This window comes from Nerophis ophidion, linkage group LG04, assembly GCF_033978795.1.
Source record: "Nerophis ophidion isolate RoL-2023_Sa linkage group LG04, RoL_Noph_v1.0, whole genome shotgun sequence".
Classification (NCBI taxonomy): domain Eukaryota; kingdom Metazoa; phylum Chordata; class Actinopteri; order Syngnathiformes; family Syngnathidae; genus Nerophis; species Nerophis ophidion.
Window position 1 is genome coordinate 81,786,640 of NC_084614.1, and position 20,281 is coordinate 81,806,920.

General features: G+C 38.5%; 2 protein-coding genes across 11 annotated transcripts in view; one reads left to right on the forward strand and one right to left on the reverse strand.

The window, feature by feature from the left end:
• si:dkey-5g14.1 (lysosomal proton-coupled steroid conjugate and bile acid symporter SLC46A3) overlaps positions 1 to 17,979 on the reverse strand; it is an 18,824-nt gene extending 845 nt beyond the window's left edge. The window contains exons 1-5 of the mRNA XM_061899350.1: positions 17,876 to 17,979; positions 13,118 to 13,307; positions 6,781 to 7,663; positions 4,784 to 4,867; positions 1,898 to 2,054 (exon numbers count right to left, since the gene is read on the reverse strand). Of these exons, the coding sequence (XP_061755334.1) occupies positions 1,898 to 2,054; positions 4,784 to 4,867; positions 6,781 to 7,663; positions 13,118 to 13,300 (1,307 nt within the window). The 5' untranslated portion in view covers positions 13,301 to 13,307; positions 17,876 to 17,979. The remainder of the gene's footprint in view (positions 1 to 1,897; positions 2,055 to 4,783; positions 4,868 to 6,780; positions 7,664 to 13,117; positions 13,308 to 17,875) is intronic.
• Positions 17,980 to 18,225: 246 nt separating this feature from the next.
• The window catches only part of synj1 (synaptojanin 1), a 66,272-nt gene continuing 64,216 nt past the window's right edge, over positions 18,226 to 20,281 (forward strand). For 6 of the 10 annotated variants that reach the window (XM_061899343.1, XM_061899342.1, XM_061899344.1 and 3 more), the window contains exon 1: positions 18,227 to 18,396. The gene's annotated coding sequence lies outside the window, so the exon portion shown is untranslated. Of the gene's footprint in view, positions 18,397 to 20,281 lie in introns of all 10 variants that reach the window. The other 4 variants (XM_061899339.1, XM_061899341.1, XM_061899340.1 and 1 more) reach the window with 1 other exon arrangement.

The window sequence follows — 20,281 nt, forward strand, 5'->3', positions numbered from 1 at the left end:
TGAGTCCCGTGTTGACGCCGCTGCACTGTTTCCTGTATACTTCATACAGGTAGAAATACATACGCCACCTGTTTCAGGTAAAGGCAGCCACAGAGTCCTCTTGTCTTCAAAGCAACTACACAACGCAGAATCGAACCGGCTACATATATATATGTGTGTGTGAGTGTGTGTGCGTGTGTATATACACACACACACACTCACCAGTGAACATGTATACACATTCACACACACACACATATATATATATATATATATATATATATATATATATATATATATATATATATATATATAGACACATTTACACACATTGGTTTACATATATACATATGCATTATATATATATATATATATATATATATATATATATATATATATATATAATGCATATGTTTTTTCTCCAAGATGGCGCTGCTGTTGCTGTGCTCTTGTATCATCCTTTTGTGTTTCCCTCTTGTTTTCATGTCTTATTATATTTTTTTGCCTTTTGGTCTGGGACCCTTTGGGACTGTGTGACAAGGGGTGGCACTTTTGTGACCTCTGTGGTGTTTTTTTGTGGACTTCTGGATCTGCCTCCCGGGAGCCTTTTGGCCATGGAGACCAGCTGCTGGGTGTCTGCTACACCAGAGTCTGTTTGGAGGGACTGGAGGAGATGCGGATGAGGGGACAGGACTGCAGAGTTTGGAGGGACTGGAGGAGATGCGGATGAGGGGACAGGACTGCAGAGTTTGGAGGGACTGGAGGAGATGCGGATGAGGGGACAGGACTGCAGAGTTTGGAGGGACTGGAGGAGATGCGGATGAGGGGACAGGACTGCAGAGTTTGGAGGGACTGGAGGAGATGCGGATGAGGGGACAGGACTGTGGAGCTAGCACTGAGCTACTGGGACGGAGAGGCTTCGCGGTGTCTTGACTGGGTGAGCAGGTGTCGGACACCTCAGTCACCTTGGACGTATCCTCGCTCATCCATGCGGACTGGACACTGGCCGAGAGTGGAGTCGGCTGTCTTGGTTGCTTTGTTGGGTCTGCTCCTGTCTCTGGCCATGCTCCCTCCACCCCAGCGGACGATGGCGTGGAACACCACAGAGGCCACCACAGTGGATATGTTTCTTTTACTTTTTATTCATGTATGTATGTAGAAGTGTCTGCTTGTATCTGCTGCTTTAATGTCTTTAATGTCTTCTGTGTTCTTTGATGTTTGATGTTTCCCTCTTACACACATGGAAGAGGGATGTGTACTATGGCTATGAGCTGTTGTTGTTTTTTCCCTTGACTTCAGTCTGCACCCCCTCTCCAGGGCCCAGGCTAAGACCGATTTTTTTATTTTATTTTAATCTTCTATTTTTTTCTCCCATCCCCCCCTTGTTTACCTGTATCCCACCTTTTTTGTAAGGGGCGCTGGAAGTCGGCAGACCCGTCCGCGATCCTGTTCTGTCTCCCTGTAATGTTTGTCTGATCTTGAATGGGATTGTGCTGAAAATGTTAATTTTCCGGAAGGAACTCTCCTGACGGAATAAATAAAGTACTACCTAATCTAATCTATATATATATATATATATATATATAAAAACAAACATACATTTATTTGTATTTAATCGACTTTTGAAAATGATGAAATGATTGATAAAAGGGGACAATTGAGATTAGTGAGCCGGATGTAATTTGACATTTTGCACCTGTCGTGTTTCTGACTAACGAGGTTAAAAGTTAGAGGTTGCGAGGTTTACTCCGACTGTGTTTTCACTGTGGATTCTTTGTGCCGCGTCAGTGACCCCACAAGTCTGCTGGTGTTGTTGCGGCGCCCTCAGCAGCACTTCAGCGTGCAACAAAGCGCACACATCAGCACATTCCGGCGGCCAGAGAAGTACATTTCCAGAAAGTCAAGACTTGAAACTCACCACAGCAGCAAAGCAGGGATCGTGCAGAGTCCTGCCGCCAGCAGGAAGACCAGACCGGGGTGTCGCCCCACCGTGGCGGCGTACACGCTGTTGAAGACCGCCACCGACACGTTGGCCGTCAGCACCTCCCCGAAGGACAGGCAGGCAAACAGGGCGCCTGTCGGGCGACAGCACGCCACAGGAGGTCACAGCACGCCACAGGAGGTCACAACACGCCACAGGAGGTCACAACACGCCACAGGAGGTCACAACACGCCACAGGAGGTCACAGCACGCCACAGGAGGTCACAACACGCCACAGGAGGTCACAGCACGCCACAGGAGGTCACAACACGCCACAGGAGGTCACAACACGCCACAGGAGGTCACAACACGCCACAGGAGGTCACAACACGCCACAGGAGGTCACAGCACGCCACAGGAGGTCACAACACGCCACAGGAGGTCACAACACGCCACAGGAGGTCACAGCACGCCACAGGAGGTCACAGCACGCCACAGGAGGTCACAACACGCCACAGGAGGTCACAACACGCCACAGGAGGTCACAACACGCCACAGGAGGTCACAGCACGCCACAGGAGGTCACAGCACGCCACAGGAGGTCACAACACGCCACAGGAGGTCACAACACGCCACAGGAGGTCACAACACGCCACAGGAGGTCACAACACGTCACAGGAGGTCACAACACGCCACAGGAGGTCACAACACGCCACAGGAGGTCACAACACGCCACAGGAGGTCACAACACGCCACAGGAGGTCACAGCACGCCACAGGAGGTCACAACACGCCACAGGAGGTCACAGCACGCCACAGGAGGTCACAACACGCCACAGGAGGTCACAACACGCCACAGGAGGTCACAACACGCCACAGGAGGTCACAGCACGCCACAGGAGGTCACAACACGCCACAGGAGGTCACAGCACGCCACAGGAGGTCACAGCACGCCACAGGAGGTCACAACACGCCACAGGAGGTCACAACACGCCACAGGAGGTCACAGCACGCCACAGGAGGTCACAACACGCCACAGGAGGTCACAACACGCCACAGGAGGTCACAGCACGCCACAGGAGGTCACAACACGCCACAGGAGGTCACAACACGCCACAGGAGGTCACAACACGCCACAGGAGGTCACAACACGCCACAGGAGGTCACAACACGCCACAGGAGGTCACAACACGCCACAGGAGGTCACAACACGCCACAGGAGGTCACAACACGCCACAGGAGGTCACAACACGCCACAGGAGGTCACAACACGCCACAGGAGGTCACAGCACGCCACAGGAGGTCACAACACGCCACAGGAGGTCACAACACGCCACAGGAGGTCACAACACGCCACAGGAGGTCACAACACGCCACAGGAGGTCACAACACGCCACAGGAGGTCACAACACGCCACAGGAGGTCACAACACGCCACAGGAGGTCACAACACGCCACAGGAGGTCACAACACGCCACAGGAGGTCACAACACGCCACAGGAGGTCACAGCACGCCACAGGAGGTCACAACACGCCACAGGAGGTCACAACACGCCACAGGAGGTCACAACACGCCACAGGAGGTCACAGCACGCCACAGGAGGTCACAACACGCCACAGGAGGTCACAACACGCCACAGGAGGTCACAACACGCCACAGGAGGTCACAGCACGCCACAGGAGGTCACAACACGCCACAGGAGGTCACAACACGCCACAGGAGGTCACAGCACGCCACAGGAGGTCACAGCACGCCACAGGAGGTCACAACACGCCACAGGAGGTCACAGCACGCCACAGGAGGTCACAGCACGCCACAGGAGGTCACAACACGCCACAGGAGGTCACAACACGCCACAGGAGGTCACAGCACGCCACAGGAGGTCACAACACGCCACAGGAGGTCACAACACGCCACAGGAGGTCACAACACGCCACAGGAGGTCACAACACGCCACAGGAGGTCACAACACGCCACAGGAGGTCACAACACGCCACAGGAGGTCACAACACGCCACAGAAGGTCACAACAGGCCACAGGAGGTCACAACACGCCACAGGAGGTCACAACACGCCACAGGAGGTCACAGCACGCCACAGGAGGTCACAACACGCCACAGGAGGTCACAACACGCCACAGGAGGTCACAGCACGCCACAGGAGGTCACAGCACGCCACAGGAGGTCACAACACGCCACAGGAGGTCACAGCACGCCACAGGAGGTCACAGCACGCCACAGGAGGTCACAACACGCCACAGGAGGTCACAACACGCCACAGGAGGTCACAGCACGCCACAGGAGGTCACAACACGCCACAGGAGGTCACAACACGCCACAGGAGGTCACAACACGCCACAGGAGGTCACAACACGCCACAGGAGGTCACAACACGCCACAGGAGGTCACAACACGCCACAGAAGGTCACAACAGGCCACAGGAGGTCACAACACGCCACAGGAGGTCACAACACGCCACAGGAGGTCACAGCACGCCACAGGAGGTCACAACACGCCACAGGAGGTCACAACACGCCACAGGAGGTCACAGCACGCCACAGGAGGTCACAGCACGCCACAGGAGGTCACAACACGCCACAGGAGGTCACAGCACGCCACAGGAGGTCACAGCACGCCACAGGAGGTCACAACACGCCACAGGAGGTCACAGCACGCCACAGGAGGTCACAGCACGCCACAGGAGGTCACAACACGCCACAGGAGGTCACAGCACGCCACAGGAGGTCACAACACGCCACAGGAGGTCACAACACGCCACAGGAGGTCACAGCACGCCACAGGAGGTCACAACACGCCACAGGAGGTCACAACACGCCACAGGAGGTCACAACAACACACCCACACGGCCTCACGCTGGGCGCTCACCTTGCTCCGACTTGGAGACGATCTTGGACATCATGGCACGCAGCACAGAGTAGGGCATGATGGACAGCAGCATGGTCAGCCTGGCTGTGGGAGAGACGCACCACAGTTACACTTGGGGGGGAAACATCACACATTCAAGTCTCTAATGACACTCAGCATCAAGGCTTGGAATCGGGGGTTAAATCACCATAAATGATTCCCGGGCGTGGCACCGCTGCTGCTCACTGCTCCCCTCACCTCCCAGGGGGTGAACAAGGGTGATGGCTCAAATGCAGAGGACACATTTCACCACACCTAGTGTGTGTGTGTGTGTGTGTGTGTGTGTGTGACTATCACTGCTACTTTAACTTTAATGACATCACACCTTGGCTTTTACTGTAAAAAACAACAACAACCTGGAAGCTCAGTCGCCACAATTTCACCACAAAGTGTACTCTTTTTTTTTTTTTTTTACAGTGCATTACTGTAAACCAGGGGTCAGCAACCTTTTTGAAAGCAAGAGCTACTTCTTGGCTACTGATTCATGCCAAGGGCTACCAGTTTGATACACACTTCCATAAATTGCCAGAAATAGCAAATTTGCTCAATTTACCTTTAATAAATAAATATATATGTATATAAAAAAATTGGTATTTTTGTCTGTCATTCCATCATACATTTTTTTTCCTTCTACGGAAGGTTTTTTGTAGAGAATAAATGATGAAAAAAACAGTTTAAAAGAGGAGAAAACAGGAAAAAAAATGAAAAATAAATTTTGAAACATAGTTTATCTTCAATTTCGACTCTTTAAAATTCAAAATTCTACTGAAAAAAATGAAGAGAAAAACTAGCTAATTCGAATCTTTTTGAAAAAATAAAGAAAATAATTTATGGAACACCATTAGTAATTTTTCCTGATTAAAATTAATTTTATAATTGTGATGACATGTTTTAAATAGGTTCAAATCCAATCTGCACTTTGTTAGAATATATAACAAATTGGACCAAGCTATATTTCTAACAAAGACAAGTCATTATTTCTTCTAGATTTTCCAGAACAAATTTTTTTTAAGAAATTCAAAACACTTTGAAATAAGATTTAAATTTGATTCTACAGATTTTCTACAATATTTTTATTTTATTTTAATCATAATAAGTTTGAAAAAATATTCCACAAATATTCTTCGTAAAAAACAGAAGCTAAAATGAAGAATTAAATTAAAATGTATTTATTATTCTGCACAATAAAAAAAAAAAAATTCTTGAACATTGATTTAAATTGTCAGGAAAGAAGAGGAAGGAATTTAAAAGGTAAAAAGGTATATGTGTTTAAAAATACTAAAATCATTTTTAAGGTTGTATTTTTTCTCTAAAATTGTCTCTCTGAAAGTTATAAAAATCAAAGTAAAAAAATCTATGAATTTATTTAAACAAGTGAAGACCAAGTCTTTAAAATATTTTCTTGGATTTTCAAATTCTGTTTGAGTTTTGTCTCTCTTAGAATTAAAAATGTCCAGCAAAGCGAGACCAGCTTGCTAGTAAATAAATACCATTTAAAAAATAGAGGCAGCTCACTGGTAAGTGCTGCTATTTGAGTTATTTTTAGAACAGGCCAGCGGGCGACTCATCTGGTCCTTACGGGCGACCTGGTGCCCGCCTTGGTGACCCCTGATGTAAATGGTCATGTTTACAGTGCATTACTGTAAATGGTCATGTTTACAGTACATTACTGTAAATGGTCATGTTTACAGTGCATTACTGTAAATGCTCATGTTTACAGTGCATTACTGTAAATGGTCATGTTTACAGTGCATTACTGTAATTGGTCATGTTTACAGTGCATTACTGTAAATGGTCATGTTTACAGTGCATTACTGTAAATGGTCATGTTTACAGTGCATTACTGTAAATGGTCATGTTTACAGTGCATTACTGTAAATGGTCATGTTTACAGTCCAAGGTTTACGTTTGTAGTAATATCGTGTGTCCCTAATGAAGTGTCCGAGGCGTGCCCTCACCCAGAAAAATCATGAGCGTGCTTTTGGAGAAGGCCATGATGACCATGCCCGTGGCCACCGACAGGACGCCCATCAGCACCATCAGCAGGGCGGGCGCGCCGCAGTAGGTGAGCGCCGCCACGCCGGCGAAGCTGGTCAGGAAGACGGAGGTGGAGACGGCCGTGCCGTAGCCGATCAGGATCTCGCTCCAGCACAGCGGCTCGTTGAGCTCGTAGAGCACGAAGAGGGAGGCGCCGCCGAAGTAGGCGAAGGAGAAGCTGTTGAAGATGGACATCAGGAGGACCAGCAGCGTCCGGCGCTTGGGGGCGGCCCCGGCAAACATCCGGTAGACGCCGTAGAACATCTGCTGCAAGGCCGAGGGCGGCCGCGGCTCGTCCGGACGGGCGGCGTCGGCGGCCGGCCGCTGGACGGTCTCCTCCAGCACGAAGACGGCGTACAGCAGCACCAGCGCCTGGCACGCGGCGGAGGCCAGGAAGGGCCAGTTGAAGCCCGCCGCCCGCAGGAAGTAGCCCGTGGACAGGGCGGCCACGCCCGACAGCAGCCCCGACATCATGTCCAGCCCGGCCATGCGCAGCGTCTTCCGCCGGCCGTCGGCGCTGACGTCAGCGACGTAGGCGAAGCAGCCCCCCAGGAAGGTGCCCAGGCCGCCGCACAGCGCCGGCAGCAGCGTGGCGCCCACCAGGATGTAGACGTTCAGCCGGAAGTAGGAGACGCACAGCAGCACCAGCGTGAACGCCAGCGTGCCCGCCAGCGGCAGCACGATGGCCACTTTACGCCCGCCGCGGTCGCTGTAGGCCACCACCGCCAGCGTGACCGCCAGGGAGGGCACGCTGGACAGCAGCTCCGTGTAGAGCGAGAACAGCGAGGACCGCCGCTGCACTTCCTGGGTGGGGGGAGGGGCCAACTTCACTCAAAATACATCCATTTTGCAGAATAATCACCAGCCTCAATTGCTCAACACTCAAAACAAGCAAAAATGTGTTTATTTTTCTTCCCAAACTTGACATTTAAGCATTTTATTCAAGAAAAACATGTTTTATTTATAAAATAAATATTTTCAGATTAATTCCTTATTTGGAAAAAATTCTTATTTTTTAAATTTTTTTAACAAAACCATTTTTATTTTAAGTAATATAGAAATTAATTGCAGCTGTTTATGATATTAATCACAATTTTTACAAACTGGTTAATTCCTTATTTGTAAAAAATTCTTAACCGATTAAAAAAAAATAAAAAATCGATTTTTGTATTTTTTGGGGGGGATTTTTTTTTTTTTAACAAAACCATTTTTATTTTAAGTAATATAGAAATTAATTGCAGCTGTTTATGAGATTAATCGCAATTCTTATTTGCGACGATTCTTAATCGATTAAAAAAATCTAAATTCGAATTTTTTTATTTTTTTTTCCAAACTTGACATTTAAGCATTTTATTCAAGAAAAACATGTTTTATTTAAAGTAACATAAAGATTAATCACAGCTGTTTATTAAGGTATGAAAATATATATATTTTCGGATTAATTCCTTATTTGTAACGATTCTTCTCCGATTAAAAAAAAAATCAAAAATCTACTTTTTTATTTTTGAATATTATTTTTTTAACAAATCCATTTTTATTTTAGGTGATATAAAAATTAATTGCAGCTGTTTATGAGATTAATCGCAATTCTTTTCGACGACGATTCTTAATCGATTAAAATAATCTAAATTCAAATTTAATTTTTTTTTTCCAAACTTGACATTTAAGCATTTTATTCAAGAAAAACATGTTTTATTTAAAGTAACATAAAGATTAATCACAGCTGTTTATTAAGGGTATACAAAAATATAAGTTTTCAGATTAATTCCTTATTTGAAAAAAATTCTTAAACGATTAAAAAAAAAAAAAATTTTTTTTGTATTTTTTAACAAAACCATTTTTATTTTAAGTAATATAGAAATTAATTGCAGCTGTTTATGATATTAATCAAAATTTTTACAAACTGGCAATTTAAGCATTTTAATAAACAACACTAGTTTTATTTTAAGTAATATAGAATTTGATCACAGCTGTTTATTAAGGGCATCAACAAAAATGGATTTTCCGATTAATCGCGATCCTTATTTGTAACAATTCTTAATCGATTAAAAAAAATCAAAAATTTATTTTTGTATTTTTTTCATCTTTCAAACTTTTTTTTAACAAAACCATATTCAATTTAAGTGATATAGAAAATTAATTGCAGCTGTTCATGGGGGGTGTGAAAAAAAAATCGCCTTTCAGTTTAATCACAATTCTTATTTGCGACGATTCTTAATCGATTTAAAAAATCTAAATTCGAATTATTATTTTTTTCAAAACTTGACATTTAAGCATGTAATTAAACAAAACCATTTGTATTTTAAGTAATATAGAAATGGATCGCAGCTGTTTATTGGGGGTGTCAAAAAGATTACTCACGATTAATCGCAATTACTATTTGTAACGATTCTTAATTGGATTAAAAATAGATAAACCTCCCATTTTTTACAAACTGGCCATTTAAGCATTTAATAGTACAAAACTAGTTTTATTTTAAGTACTAGAGAATTTGATCACAGCTGATTATCAAGGGTAACAAGAAAAATGGATTTTCCGATTAACTGCGTTCCTTATTTGTAACAATTCTGAATCGATTAAAAAAAATGTAAAATCTATTTTATTTATTTTTTAAATTGGCCATTTAAGCATTTTTAACAAAAACATTTGTATTTTAAGTAATATAGAAATGGATTGCAGCTGTTTGTTAGGGTGTCAAAAACATCGACGTTCAGATTAATCGCGATTACTATTTGTAATGATTCCTAATCGATTAAAAAAAATCTAAATTCGGATTTAATTTTTGTTTTTTCCAAGCTTGACATTCAAGCCTTTAATTAATCAAAACCATTTGTATTTTAAGTAATATAGAAATGGATTGCAGCTGTTTATTAGGGGCATCAACAAAAATCGATGTTCTGATTAATCGCGATCCTTATTTGTAACAATTCTTAATTAATTAAAAATATACAAAAATATACATTTTTAATTTTTCAAATTGGCCATTTAAACATTTTCCAAACAAAACCATTTGTAATTTAAATAATATAGAAAATGGTCGAAGCTGTTTATTAGGGGTGTCAAAAACTTAGACTTTCAGATTAATCGTGATTACTATTTATAAAGAATCTTAATCGAAAAAAAACTATTAAACATCACATGTTTTAGAAACTGGCTATTTAAGCATTTAATTGAACAAAATTAGTTTTATTTTCAGTAATATAGATATTGATCACAGCTGTCTATTAAGGGCATCAAGAAAAATCGATTTTCAGATTAATCGCAATCTTTATTTGTAACGATTCTTAACCGATTAAATAAAAAAATAAAACTTTTTGGTATTTTTTTATTTTTCAAACCAGCCATTCAAACAATTTTTTTTAACACAACCATTTTAATTTTAAGTACTATATAATTTCATCACAGCTTATTATTAAGGGTATCAAAAAAAATAGATTTTCCGATTAATCGCGATCCTTATTCGTAACAACTCTTAATCGATTAAAAAAATTAAAAAATATATATTTTTCATTTTTCAAATTGGTAATTCACACATTTTTTAAACAAAACTATTTGTATTTTAAGTAATATAGAAATGGATTGCAGCTGTTTATTAGGGGTGTCAAAAACATCGACTTTCAGATTAATCGTGATTACAATTCGTAACGAATCTTAATCGGACAAAAAAATTATTGAAAATCAAATTTTTTAGAAACTGGCCATTTAAGCATTTAATTGATCAAAATCAGTTTTATTCTAAGTAATATAGATATTGATCACAGCTGTTTAATAAGTGTATCAAGAAAAATCAATTTTCCGATTAATCGCGATCCTTATTTGTAACGATTCTTAACCGATTAAAAAAAAAAAAAAAAAAAATGTTTTGTATTATTGTATTTTTTAAACTTGGCCATTCAAGGTTTTTTTTTTTTAACACAACCATTTTAATTTGATGTAATATAACATTTGATCACAACTGATTATTAAGGGTATCAAGAAAAATCAATTTTCCGATTATTCGCGATCTTTATTTGTAACACATCTTAATCAATTAAAAAAAATTACAAATCTATTTTATTTTATTGCTTCATGATCAGAACGGAGCAAAAGTGAACAAGGTGGAAAAAAAAAACTTCTTTTGTGGTTAATGTGCCAAAGGGCACTTAGACAGATACGATAGTTGACCTTTTGATAATTATTGGACTGCCCTTTTGGAGTTGTTATTGATTGACAAGTATTGATCATATACCGCTTACTGAGGCAAACAAGATGATTGACATTTTCACACGATCCCTGGCTTGGTTTAAAGTGGCCTGACAATAAGTAAGGCCGCCACCTTAAATTGATTTATTTTTATAAATTCGATTTATATTTTGTTTCTTCGATTATTCGTTTAAAGAGTCTAACTGAAACAAATGTTTAAATATCCCCACCGCATTAAATTAAAGTTGACTAGAAGGTAAAAGAATGAAAAGGTAATAGGTTAAAAGAAGATAAACAAAGGTAAAACAAGTTAAATAGATGGTAAATAAAAATGTAAAGGGTAAATAAAAGGTCAAATGTAAATAAAAAGGTTAAATGAGGTAAGTAGAAAGTGAAATGAGGGGAAAAGAAGATAATAACAGGTAGATATGGTGATAACAGGTGGGTTTCTTTACCTTCTTATATAGAAGGTAAACAAAAGGTAAATTAAAAAGGTAAATAAATGGTCAAAAAATGAAAATAAGAAATAGAAGGTAAAATAACGTAAATGAAGGGTAAAAGAAGGTTAAACAGGTTAAATAGACAGTAAAACATATTTTAAAAAAAGGTAAAGGGTAAATAGAAAGTAAATAAAAGATGAGAGAGGATAAATAAAAGGTCAATAGAAACCAAAAAAAGATCAACAGAAGGCAAATAAAAGGTAAAAGAAGCACAATTAAGGGTAAAAAAAGATATATGTATATATATATATATATATATATATATATATATATATAGAGAGAGAGAGAAATATATATGTTTGTGTGTGTGTGTATGTATATATATATATATATATATATAAATACATATATATTTATATATATGTATATACATACATACATATATATATATACATACATATATACATAAAAATATGCATACACACACACACATATATATATATATATTCAGTATATACACATATAAATATACATACATATAATATATGTATAAATACATACATATATACACACACACATTTGCATACATACATACATATATATATATAATATGAACACACATATACATACATATAAACACATGTATACATATACACATATACATATATAGAAGATGGATAGATGGATATATGTATGTATGTATATATGTATATATATATATATATATATATACATATATATGTATATATATATACATATATATGTATATATATACACACATATATACACATACATATATACATACATATACACCTATACACATAAATACAGTATACATACAAACTGTATATTGTGTGTATATATATATATATATATATATATACACACACATAATATACACACACACACACACATATATATATATATGTGTATAATTTTATTTTTTATAATTCATTATTATTATTTTTTAATTTTGTTACTTTGTGGTGCAATGCAGCTGATAAAGACGACAAAAGGGATGATTCCACCCCGGGCACAGCCACCTGGAACTGCTACCCTCAGGCAGACGCTACAGGGTGCTAAAAGCCAGCACCAATAGACTAAAAAACAGCTTTTACCCAAGAGCCATAGTAGCACTAAACAGGCACTGAGTGAGCACAATATGTCCATCATGTCCTCATGTGTCATGTTTAAATGTTTTTCTATTTTTTCGGACTACAATGTGCAACAATGTTTTATGTATGTGTGTGTATATGTATTCATATGCATGCAGATATGCATCTGTGTGGATACATATACATATACATATACATATACATATACATATACATATACATATACATATACATAGATACATCTGTCATCTCTATCTTTTTTTTTTTTGTACCATTTATACTACCATATTGTATATGCACCTTAGGAGGAGCTGCTCCAATTTCGTTGTTCTTTGAACCTGTTCATTGCAATAATGACAATAAAACTCTATTCTATTCTATTCAATAATGGTTGTCCCTGGTTAGTGGGTGCATGTTTACCTAAGTAGTTTGAGTAAACACCTACAAGCCCCAAACACACCAGGAACAAACTTGTATTTTGGAGCGTGCGGGTCTGTGCCAAGTTCACAAGTCCGACTCACCTGAGAGTAGTCGGACTGGTTGCTGGCGTTGGAGGCGCACGGCGTGGACGTGACGGGGTAGCTGCTGTTGGTCAGCTCGTCCCACAGCCGCCTGTACACAAACTGCTGCACCAGCGGGTAGCACAGGTAGGTGGAGAAGGCGTAGAGGGCCACCACCGGCTCTACCAGGTAAAGACCCTTCATCCTGACCCTGCAGCGGAGACAGGTGCCAGCAAGCAAAACAACAGGCAGGGGATGAAGGACTTCTTCCAAACAGAAGCCAGCCAGCAAAACAACAGGCAGGGGATGAAGGACTTCTTGCGAGTCCACCACATTCCACGTTATTGGGACCAAAACTGAAAATGGAAGTGAGACTTCTTTCTAACCACTGTGGTGTAGGCAACCAGCTACAAGCCGCTTTTCAACACCGGAGCAGGAATATAAAAGATGATTCTGATGAAAGGCTTTGCAGCAGTTCTCAGGGAGCGTCTACAAAGTCAAAGCACCTGCATCACAAATGCTTAATAAACCATAACTTCAAAATAAAATCAGATATTATGTTGCTGGTCTAATTTTAAAGACTGCGACATTTATCATTTTGGATGATGGTTTTGAATTTTTTTTTTCATAAATATTTTACATTGTTAGAATTCAGTAACTTTAAGATGACGCTTAATCAAGTCTCAAAAACACACGGAACATAGATGGCGGCTATTTGGTTCTACTCCAGTTTTTACTTTCTGTTTTAAATAAATATTTTGCTGATTTTGAAAAAATGTGGACATTTTATTCTCAATACCTTTGTGAATATACAATATATCATCTCAAAAAACAACAATATATCATCTCAAAAAACACATAGATGATGTCTAGATGATCCTACTACAAGTCTTATTTTGGTTGAAGAAAAAAATACTTTACTGATTTTTTTCAATTTTCAATAGTTTTGTGAATACACATTATATAATCTGAAAAACAAATTGTTTTGTATTGTATTGTATTTGTTTATTTATAGGACAATTGGCAGTTACTTTAAAAAGATGGATGCACCTCGGCATCACACAAAGATGTGGTCTCATTGATCATACTAGAAGTCTTATTTTGGGGGGGGAATTATATATAAATATATATATATATATATATATATATATATATATGTATATATATATATATATATATATATATATATATATATATATGTATGTATGTATGAGCGGGAAAAATCACAAGACTACTTCATCTCTACAGAACTGTTTCATGAGGGGTTCCCTCAATCATCAGGAGATTTTTATTTATTTATTTTTTTCATCTCCTGATGATTGAGGGAACCCCTCATGAAACAGTTCTGTAGAGATGAAGTAGTTTTGTGATCTTTCCCACACATACATATTGCGCTCTACCACGGTATCGAGCACTATTCTCTGGATAATCCAATCAAGACACACACACATATATATATATATATATATATATATATATATATATATATATATATATATATATGAATGCATTATTGGGTCTGGAGTCTTTCAGCTTCTTCTTCACAATAACCCACAAATTGTGTATGAGGTTCAGGTCAGGGGAGTTGGCAGGCCAATGGAGGACAGTAATGCCATGGTCAGTACACCAGTTACTGCTGCTTTTGGCACTGTGGGCAGGTGCCAGATCATGCTGGAAAATGAAATCATCATCTCCATAGAGCTTTACAACTCTTGTTACACAGCTGCATTGACTCTGGACTTGATGAAACACAGTGGACCAAAACCAGCAGCTGACATGGCTCCCTAAACCATTGCTGACTGAGGGATCTTCCATTGTCTAGAGTTCAGGAGTGGCTTGACCATGGGAATACGGCTATTGAAGCTGTACCTGTTGAAAAGCTCTATTGAGATGATGATTTCATTTTCCAGCATGATCTGGCACCTGCCCACAGTGCCAAAAGCAGCAGTAACTGGTGTACTGACCATGGCATTACTGTCCTCCATTGGCCTGCCAACTCCCCTGACCTGAACCTCATACACAATTTGTGGGTTATTGTGAAGAAGAAGCTGAAAGACACCAGGCCCAATAATGCAAATGAGCTAAAGGCGGCTATTGAAGCATCCTGGGCATCCATAACACCTCAGCAATGCCACAGGCCGATTGCCTCCATGCCACGCCACATTGATGCAGTAATCCCTGCAAAAGGATTCCCAACCAAGTACTGAGTGCATTAATTCACATTTTCAAATGTTGGATTTTGTTTTGCTGTTATAAATCTTTTTTTTTACTTGGTGTGAGGAAATATTCACATTTTTTGAGATAGGATTTTTGAGTTTTCTTAAGCTGTATGCCATAATCAGCAATATTAAAATAATAAAAGGCTTGCAATATTTCAGTTGATGTGTAATGAATCCAGAATGTATGACATTTTCATGTTTTTACTTGCATTACAGAAAATAAAGGACTTTATCACAATATGCAAATTTTCTGAGACGGTCTTGTATATATATATATATATATATATATATATATATATATATATATATATATATATATATATATATATATATATAAATATATATATATATATATATACACATATATAAATATATATATATATATATGTATATATATATATATATATATATATACATATATATATATATATATATATATATATATATATATATGTGTGTGTGTGTGTGTGTGTATATATAAAAGAAATCTGTCAAAAATGTTCTCAAAATAAGACTTGAAAATTTATATTTGTAAATAATTTTCAAAAATAAGTTCATTTGTTTTTATTTTTATCGATTCTTAATTGATTAAAAAAAAATCAAAAATTGTTTATTTTAATAAACATTTCTCAAACTGGCCATTTGAGAATTTTATTAAACAAAATGAGTTTTATTGTAAGTAATACAAACATTAATCATAGCTGTTTATTAGGGTTTAAAAAAAATATTTTCAAAATAATAGCGATTCCTGTTTGTATTAATTCTTAATCAATTAAAAAAAATCTAAAATATTTTTTATTTTTTCCCAAACAGGCCATTTAAGTGTTGTATTTAACAAAACCAGTTTTATTTTAAGTAATATGAAAATTCATTGTAGCAAAAAAAAACAAAAAAAATCAGATTAATCGCGATTTTCATTTTTAGCGATTCTTAATCGATTAAGAAAATCAAAAATCGTTTTTTTTTTGTTAATTTTTTTCAAATTGGCCATTTAATAATTTTATTAAACAAAATCAGCTTTATTGTAGGTAATATAAACATTGATCACAGCTGTTTATTAGGGGTAAAAAAATCGGTTTTCTGATTGTTAGCGATTCTTATTTGTAACGATTCTTCATCAATGAAAAAAAAAACTAAAATCTTTTTTTTTTAATCGGCCATTGAAGCATTGTATTTAACAAAGGCAGTTTTATTGTAAGTAAAATAAAAAATTATCACAAAAACAATTTTAAAAAATCTGAATAATCGCAACTTTTATTTTTATTGAATTTTAATCGATTCAAAAATTTAAAATCGTTTTTTATTTTATTTTTTCAAACTGGCCATTTAAGAATTTTACTAAACAAAATCAGTTTTAATGTAGGTAATATAAACATTGATCACTGCTGTTTATTAGGGGTAGTCAAAAAAATCGGTTTTCCGATTAATCGCGATTCTTATTTGTAACAATTCTTAATTAATGACCAAAAAAATCTACAATCTTTTTTTTTTTTCAAAACTGGCCATTTAAGCATTGTTTTTAACAAAACCAGTTTTATTGTACGTGATATAAAAATTGATCACAAAAAAAATCTGATTAATCGAGACTTTTATTTTTATCGAGTCTTAATCGATTAAACAAAAATCTATTTTTTTTTTCCAACTGGCCGTTTAAGAATCTTACTAAACAAAATCAGTTTTTTTGTAAGTAATATAAACATTGATCACAGGTGTTTATTAGGGGTTTAAAAATAATCAATAGATTTTCTGATTAATCGCGATTCTTATTTGTAACGATTATTTTTAAAAATGTAATAAAAAAAAAATCCAAAATCTTTTTCTTTTTTTTAATCGGCCATTTAAGCATTGTATTCAACAAAACCAGTTTTATTGTACGTAATGTAAAAATTAATCACAAAAAAAATTGATTTTCAGATTAATTAATTGTCAACTGCTCCTATAATAAAACATAAAAATAAAAAAAATCAATATACAATATTATCTCCAAAACACCCGACATATAGACGGCGTCTAGTTGGACTCACCATGAATCTTATTTGTGGAAAAAATATTTGACTGATTAAAAAATATATACATTTTACTATTTTTTTACAGTATATTTGTGAATATTGTCTCAAAAACACATGACAAATAGATGGCGTCTATTTGAAAATATAAGTCTTTTTCTAGGGAGAAAAAAATAAAAGATTTTTTGAAAAATAATAAAAAATTTAATTTTCAATATCTTTGGGACAAGCGGTATGAAATGGATGGATGTATGTGGATATACATTATATTGCCTTACAAAACACATGGCTGGTCTCCTCGTGATCATTCCAGGTTTACATTATATCTATGTATTTGTGCGGTATGTAATGGATGGATATTTCACTAACTCGTGTACATTAATGCAGTGAAGGGCACAGTCTCACACAAAGTAAGCTGACATTGTTTTGGGGCAGCCGTGAGAGCGCAACTTTCCATGCAAGACGCACGCAAATAAAACGACATCTTAATTTGTCTCATTGTATATCGGCGAATGGAGTAAAACTACAAAAATAAATCAATAAAAAACACTTACCGTCTTATGCAGATGTTATGATCATGTTTGAGTCCGGGCTGGTCTAACCCGTCCCGGCTCTTATCATTGTGTTGTGAAACGACCACGTCCCGCCTACCTCGAAATCCTATTGGTCAACCGGCTCTCAAAGCCAGCTCCTATTGGACAGTGATCTGTCATTTATTTAAAAAAATATCAGACGAAACCATTTTTAACTGTACTTATTATTATGTTTTATGTGCATATTTGTCGTCTGTCAAGCGAAACCGATACGTTAAGTGTATATTTGAGAACGTTTATTGGGACTTTTTGAGTTTGGCGACGCTATCACGCCGCTAGCGCCAGTTAGCTTAGCATAGCCGCGGACTGTACCACCTTGCCGCCGCAGAGGGGTGTCCGTGTTGTGACAGCAGAGGCTCAGGCTGAGCGGTCCTCCTTCTCATCGACACTCCGCGGACTTGACGCTGGAACCACCGGAGGCCTTTTTCTTATTTTTATTTTTACTAACAACCCGCATCCGAAAAAAGGGGTTGTTTGTTTAGGTAACGAACTCGAACGCGTGGTATTCGCCGCTGAGGTAGCAGCGAGTATGCTAACAGGCTAAAGCTAAAAACCGGGCTAATGTGTTAGTTAGCCGGCTGATAGATGACGTCATTGTTGTCCGCCTGGCTGCGTTATCGCGCTAATTCATCGATAAATACGTGAAACCGCATTGACGAGGCGATGTCGGCGCTAGCTGTGCTTGTGGCGACTCAAGTCGTGACTTTACTGTGTCAGCCCGCCGGCCTCTTTTACCTCTAATGGTCTAATCTGCACACACCGGCGATGCTCTTGATCGACATTTAAAGGCCTACTTAAATGAGATGTTCTTATTTAAACGGGGATAGCAGCTACATTCTATGTGTCATACTTCATCATTTCGCAATATCGCCATATTTTTGCTGAAAGGATTTAGTAGAGAACATCGACGATAAAGTTCGCAACTTTTGGTCGCTAATAAAAAAGCCTTGCCTGTACCGGAAGTAGCAGACGATGTGCGCATGACGTCACGGGTTGTGGAGCTCCTCACATTGTTTACAATCATGGCCAGCCAGCAGGTAGAGCGATTCGGACCGAGAAAGCAACAATTTCCCCATTAATTTGATCTAAGATGAAAGATTCGTGGATGAGGAAATTTAGAGTGAAGGCCTAGAAAAAAAAAAGTAAAAAAAAAACAAAAGGTGGGGGCAGTGGGAGTGATTCAGATGTTTTTAGACACATTTACTAAGATAATTCTGGGAAATCCCTTATCTGCCTATTGTGTTGCTAGTGTTTTAGTGAGTTAAATAGTACCTTAAAGTCGGAGGGGTGTGGCCGCGGGTGTTTTGACGCCAGAGTCTCTGAGGGAAGTCACAGTAGCTGCAGGAGGACGCTGATCTCCGGTAAGAGGCGACTTATTTCCAAAAGTTTCTCACCGAAAACTGCCGGTTGACATGTAGTCAGGATCCATGTTCGCTTGACTGCTCTGATCCATAGTAAAGCTTCATCTCCGGGAAATTTAAACAAGGAAACACTGTGTGTTTGTGTGGCTAAAGGCTAAAAGCTAAAAGCTTCCCACCGCCATCTTTCTACTTTGACTTCTCCATTATTAATTGAACAAATTGCAAAAGATTCAGCAACACAGATGTCCAAAATACTGTGTAATTATGCGGTTAAAGCAGACGACTTTTAGCCGTAAGTGGTGCTGCGCTAATATGTCGCCTCCAACCAATAACGTCACAAACACTCGTCATCATTCCGCAACGTTTTCAACAGGAAACTCAGCGGGAAATTTAAAATTCTAATTTAGTAAACTAAAGCGGGCGTATTGGCATGTGTTGCAATGTTAATATTTCATCATTGATATATAAACTATCAGACTGCGTGGTCGCTAGTAGTGGCTTTCAGTAGGACTTTAAGTCACGTTATTTTTTCATATCAAGTGCATCCTGAGGAATTCCAAATCAACCCTCAGGTGTATCGCGATACAAGTGCGTTGTATCGATGATTATTGACATTCTTATGACCTATCAAACATAAGGACCAGGATAAGAACACAAACCCTGTTTCCATATGAGTTGGGAAATGGTGTTAGATGTAAATATAAACAGAATACAATGATTTGCAAATCCTTTTCAAGCCATATTCAGTTGAATATGCTACAAAGACAACATATTTCATGTTCAAACTCATAAACTTTTTTTTTTTTTTGCAAATAATAATTAACTTAGAATTTCATGGCTGCAACACGTGCCAAAGTAGTTGGGAAAGGGCATGTTCACTACTGTGTTACATCACCTTTTCTTTTAACAACACTCAATAAATGTTTGGGAACTAAGGAAACTAATTTGTTTTGATTGATTGATTGATACTTTTATTAGTAGATTGCACAGTACAGTACATATTCCG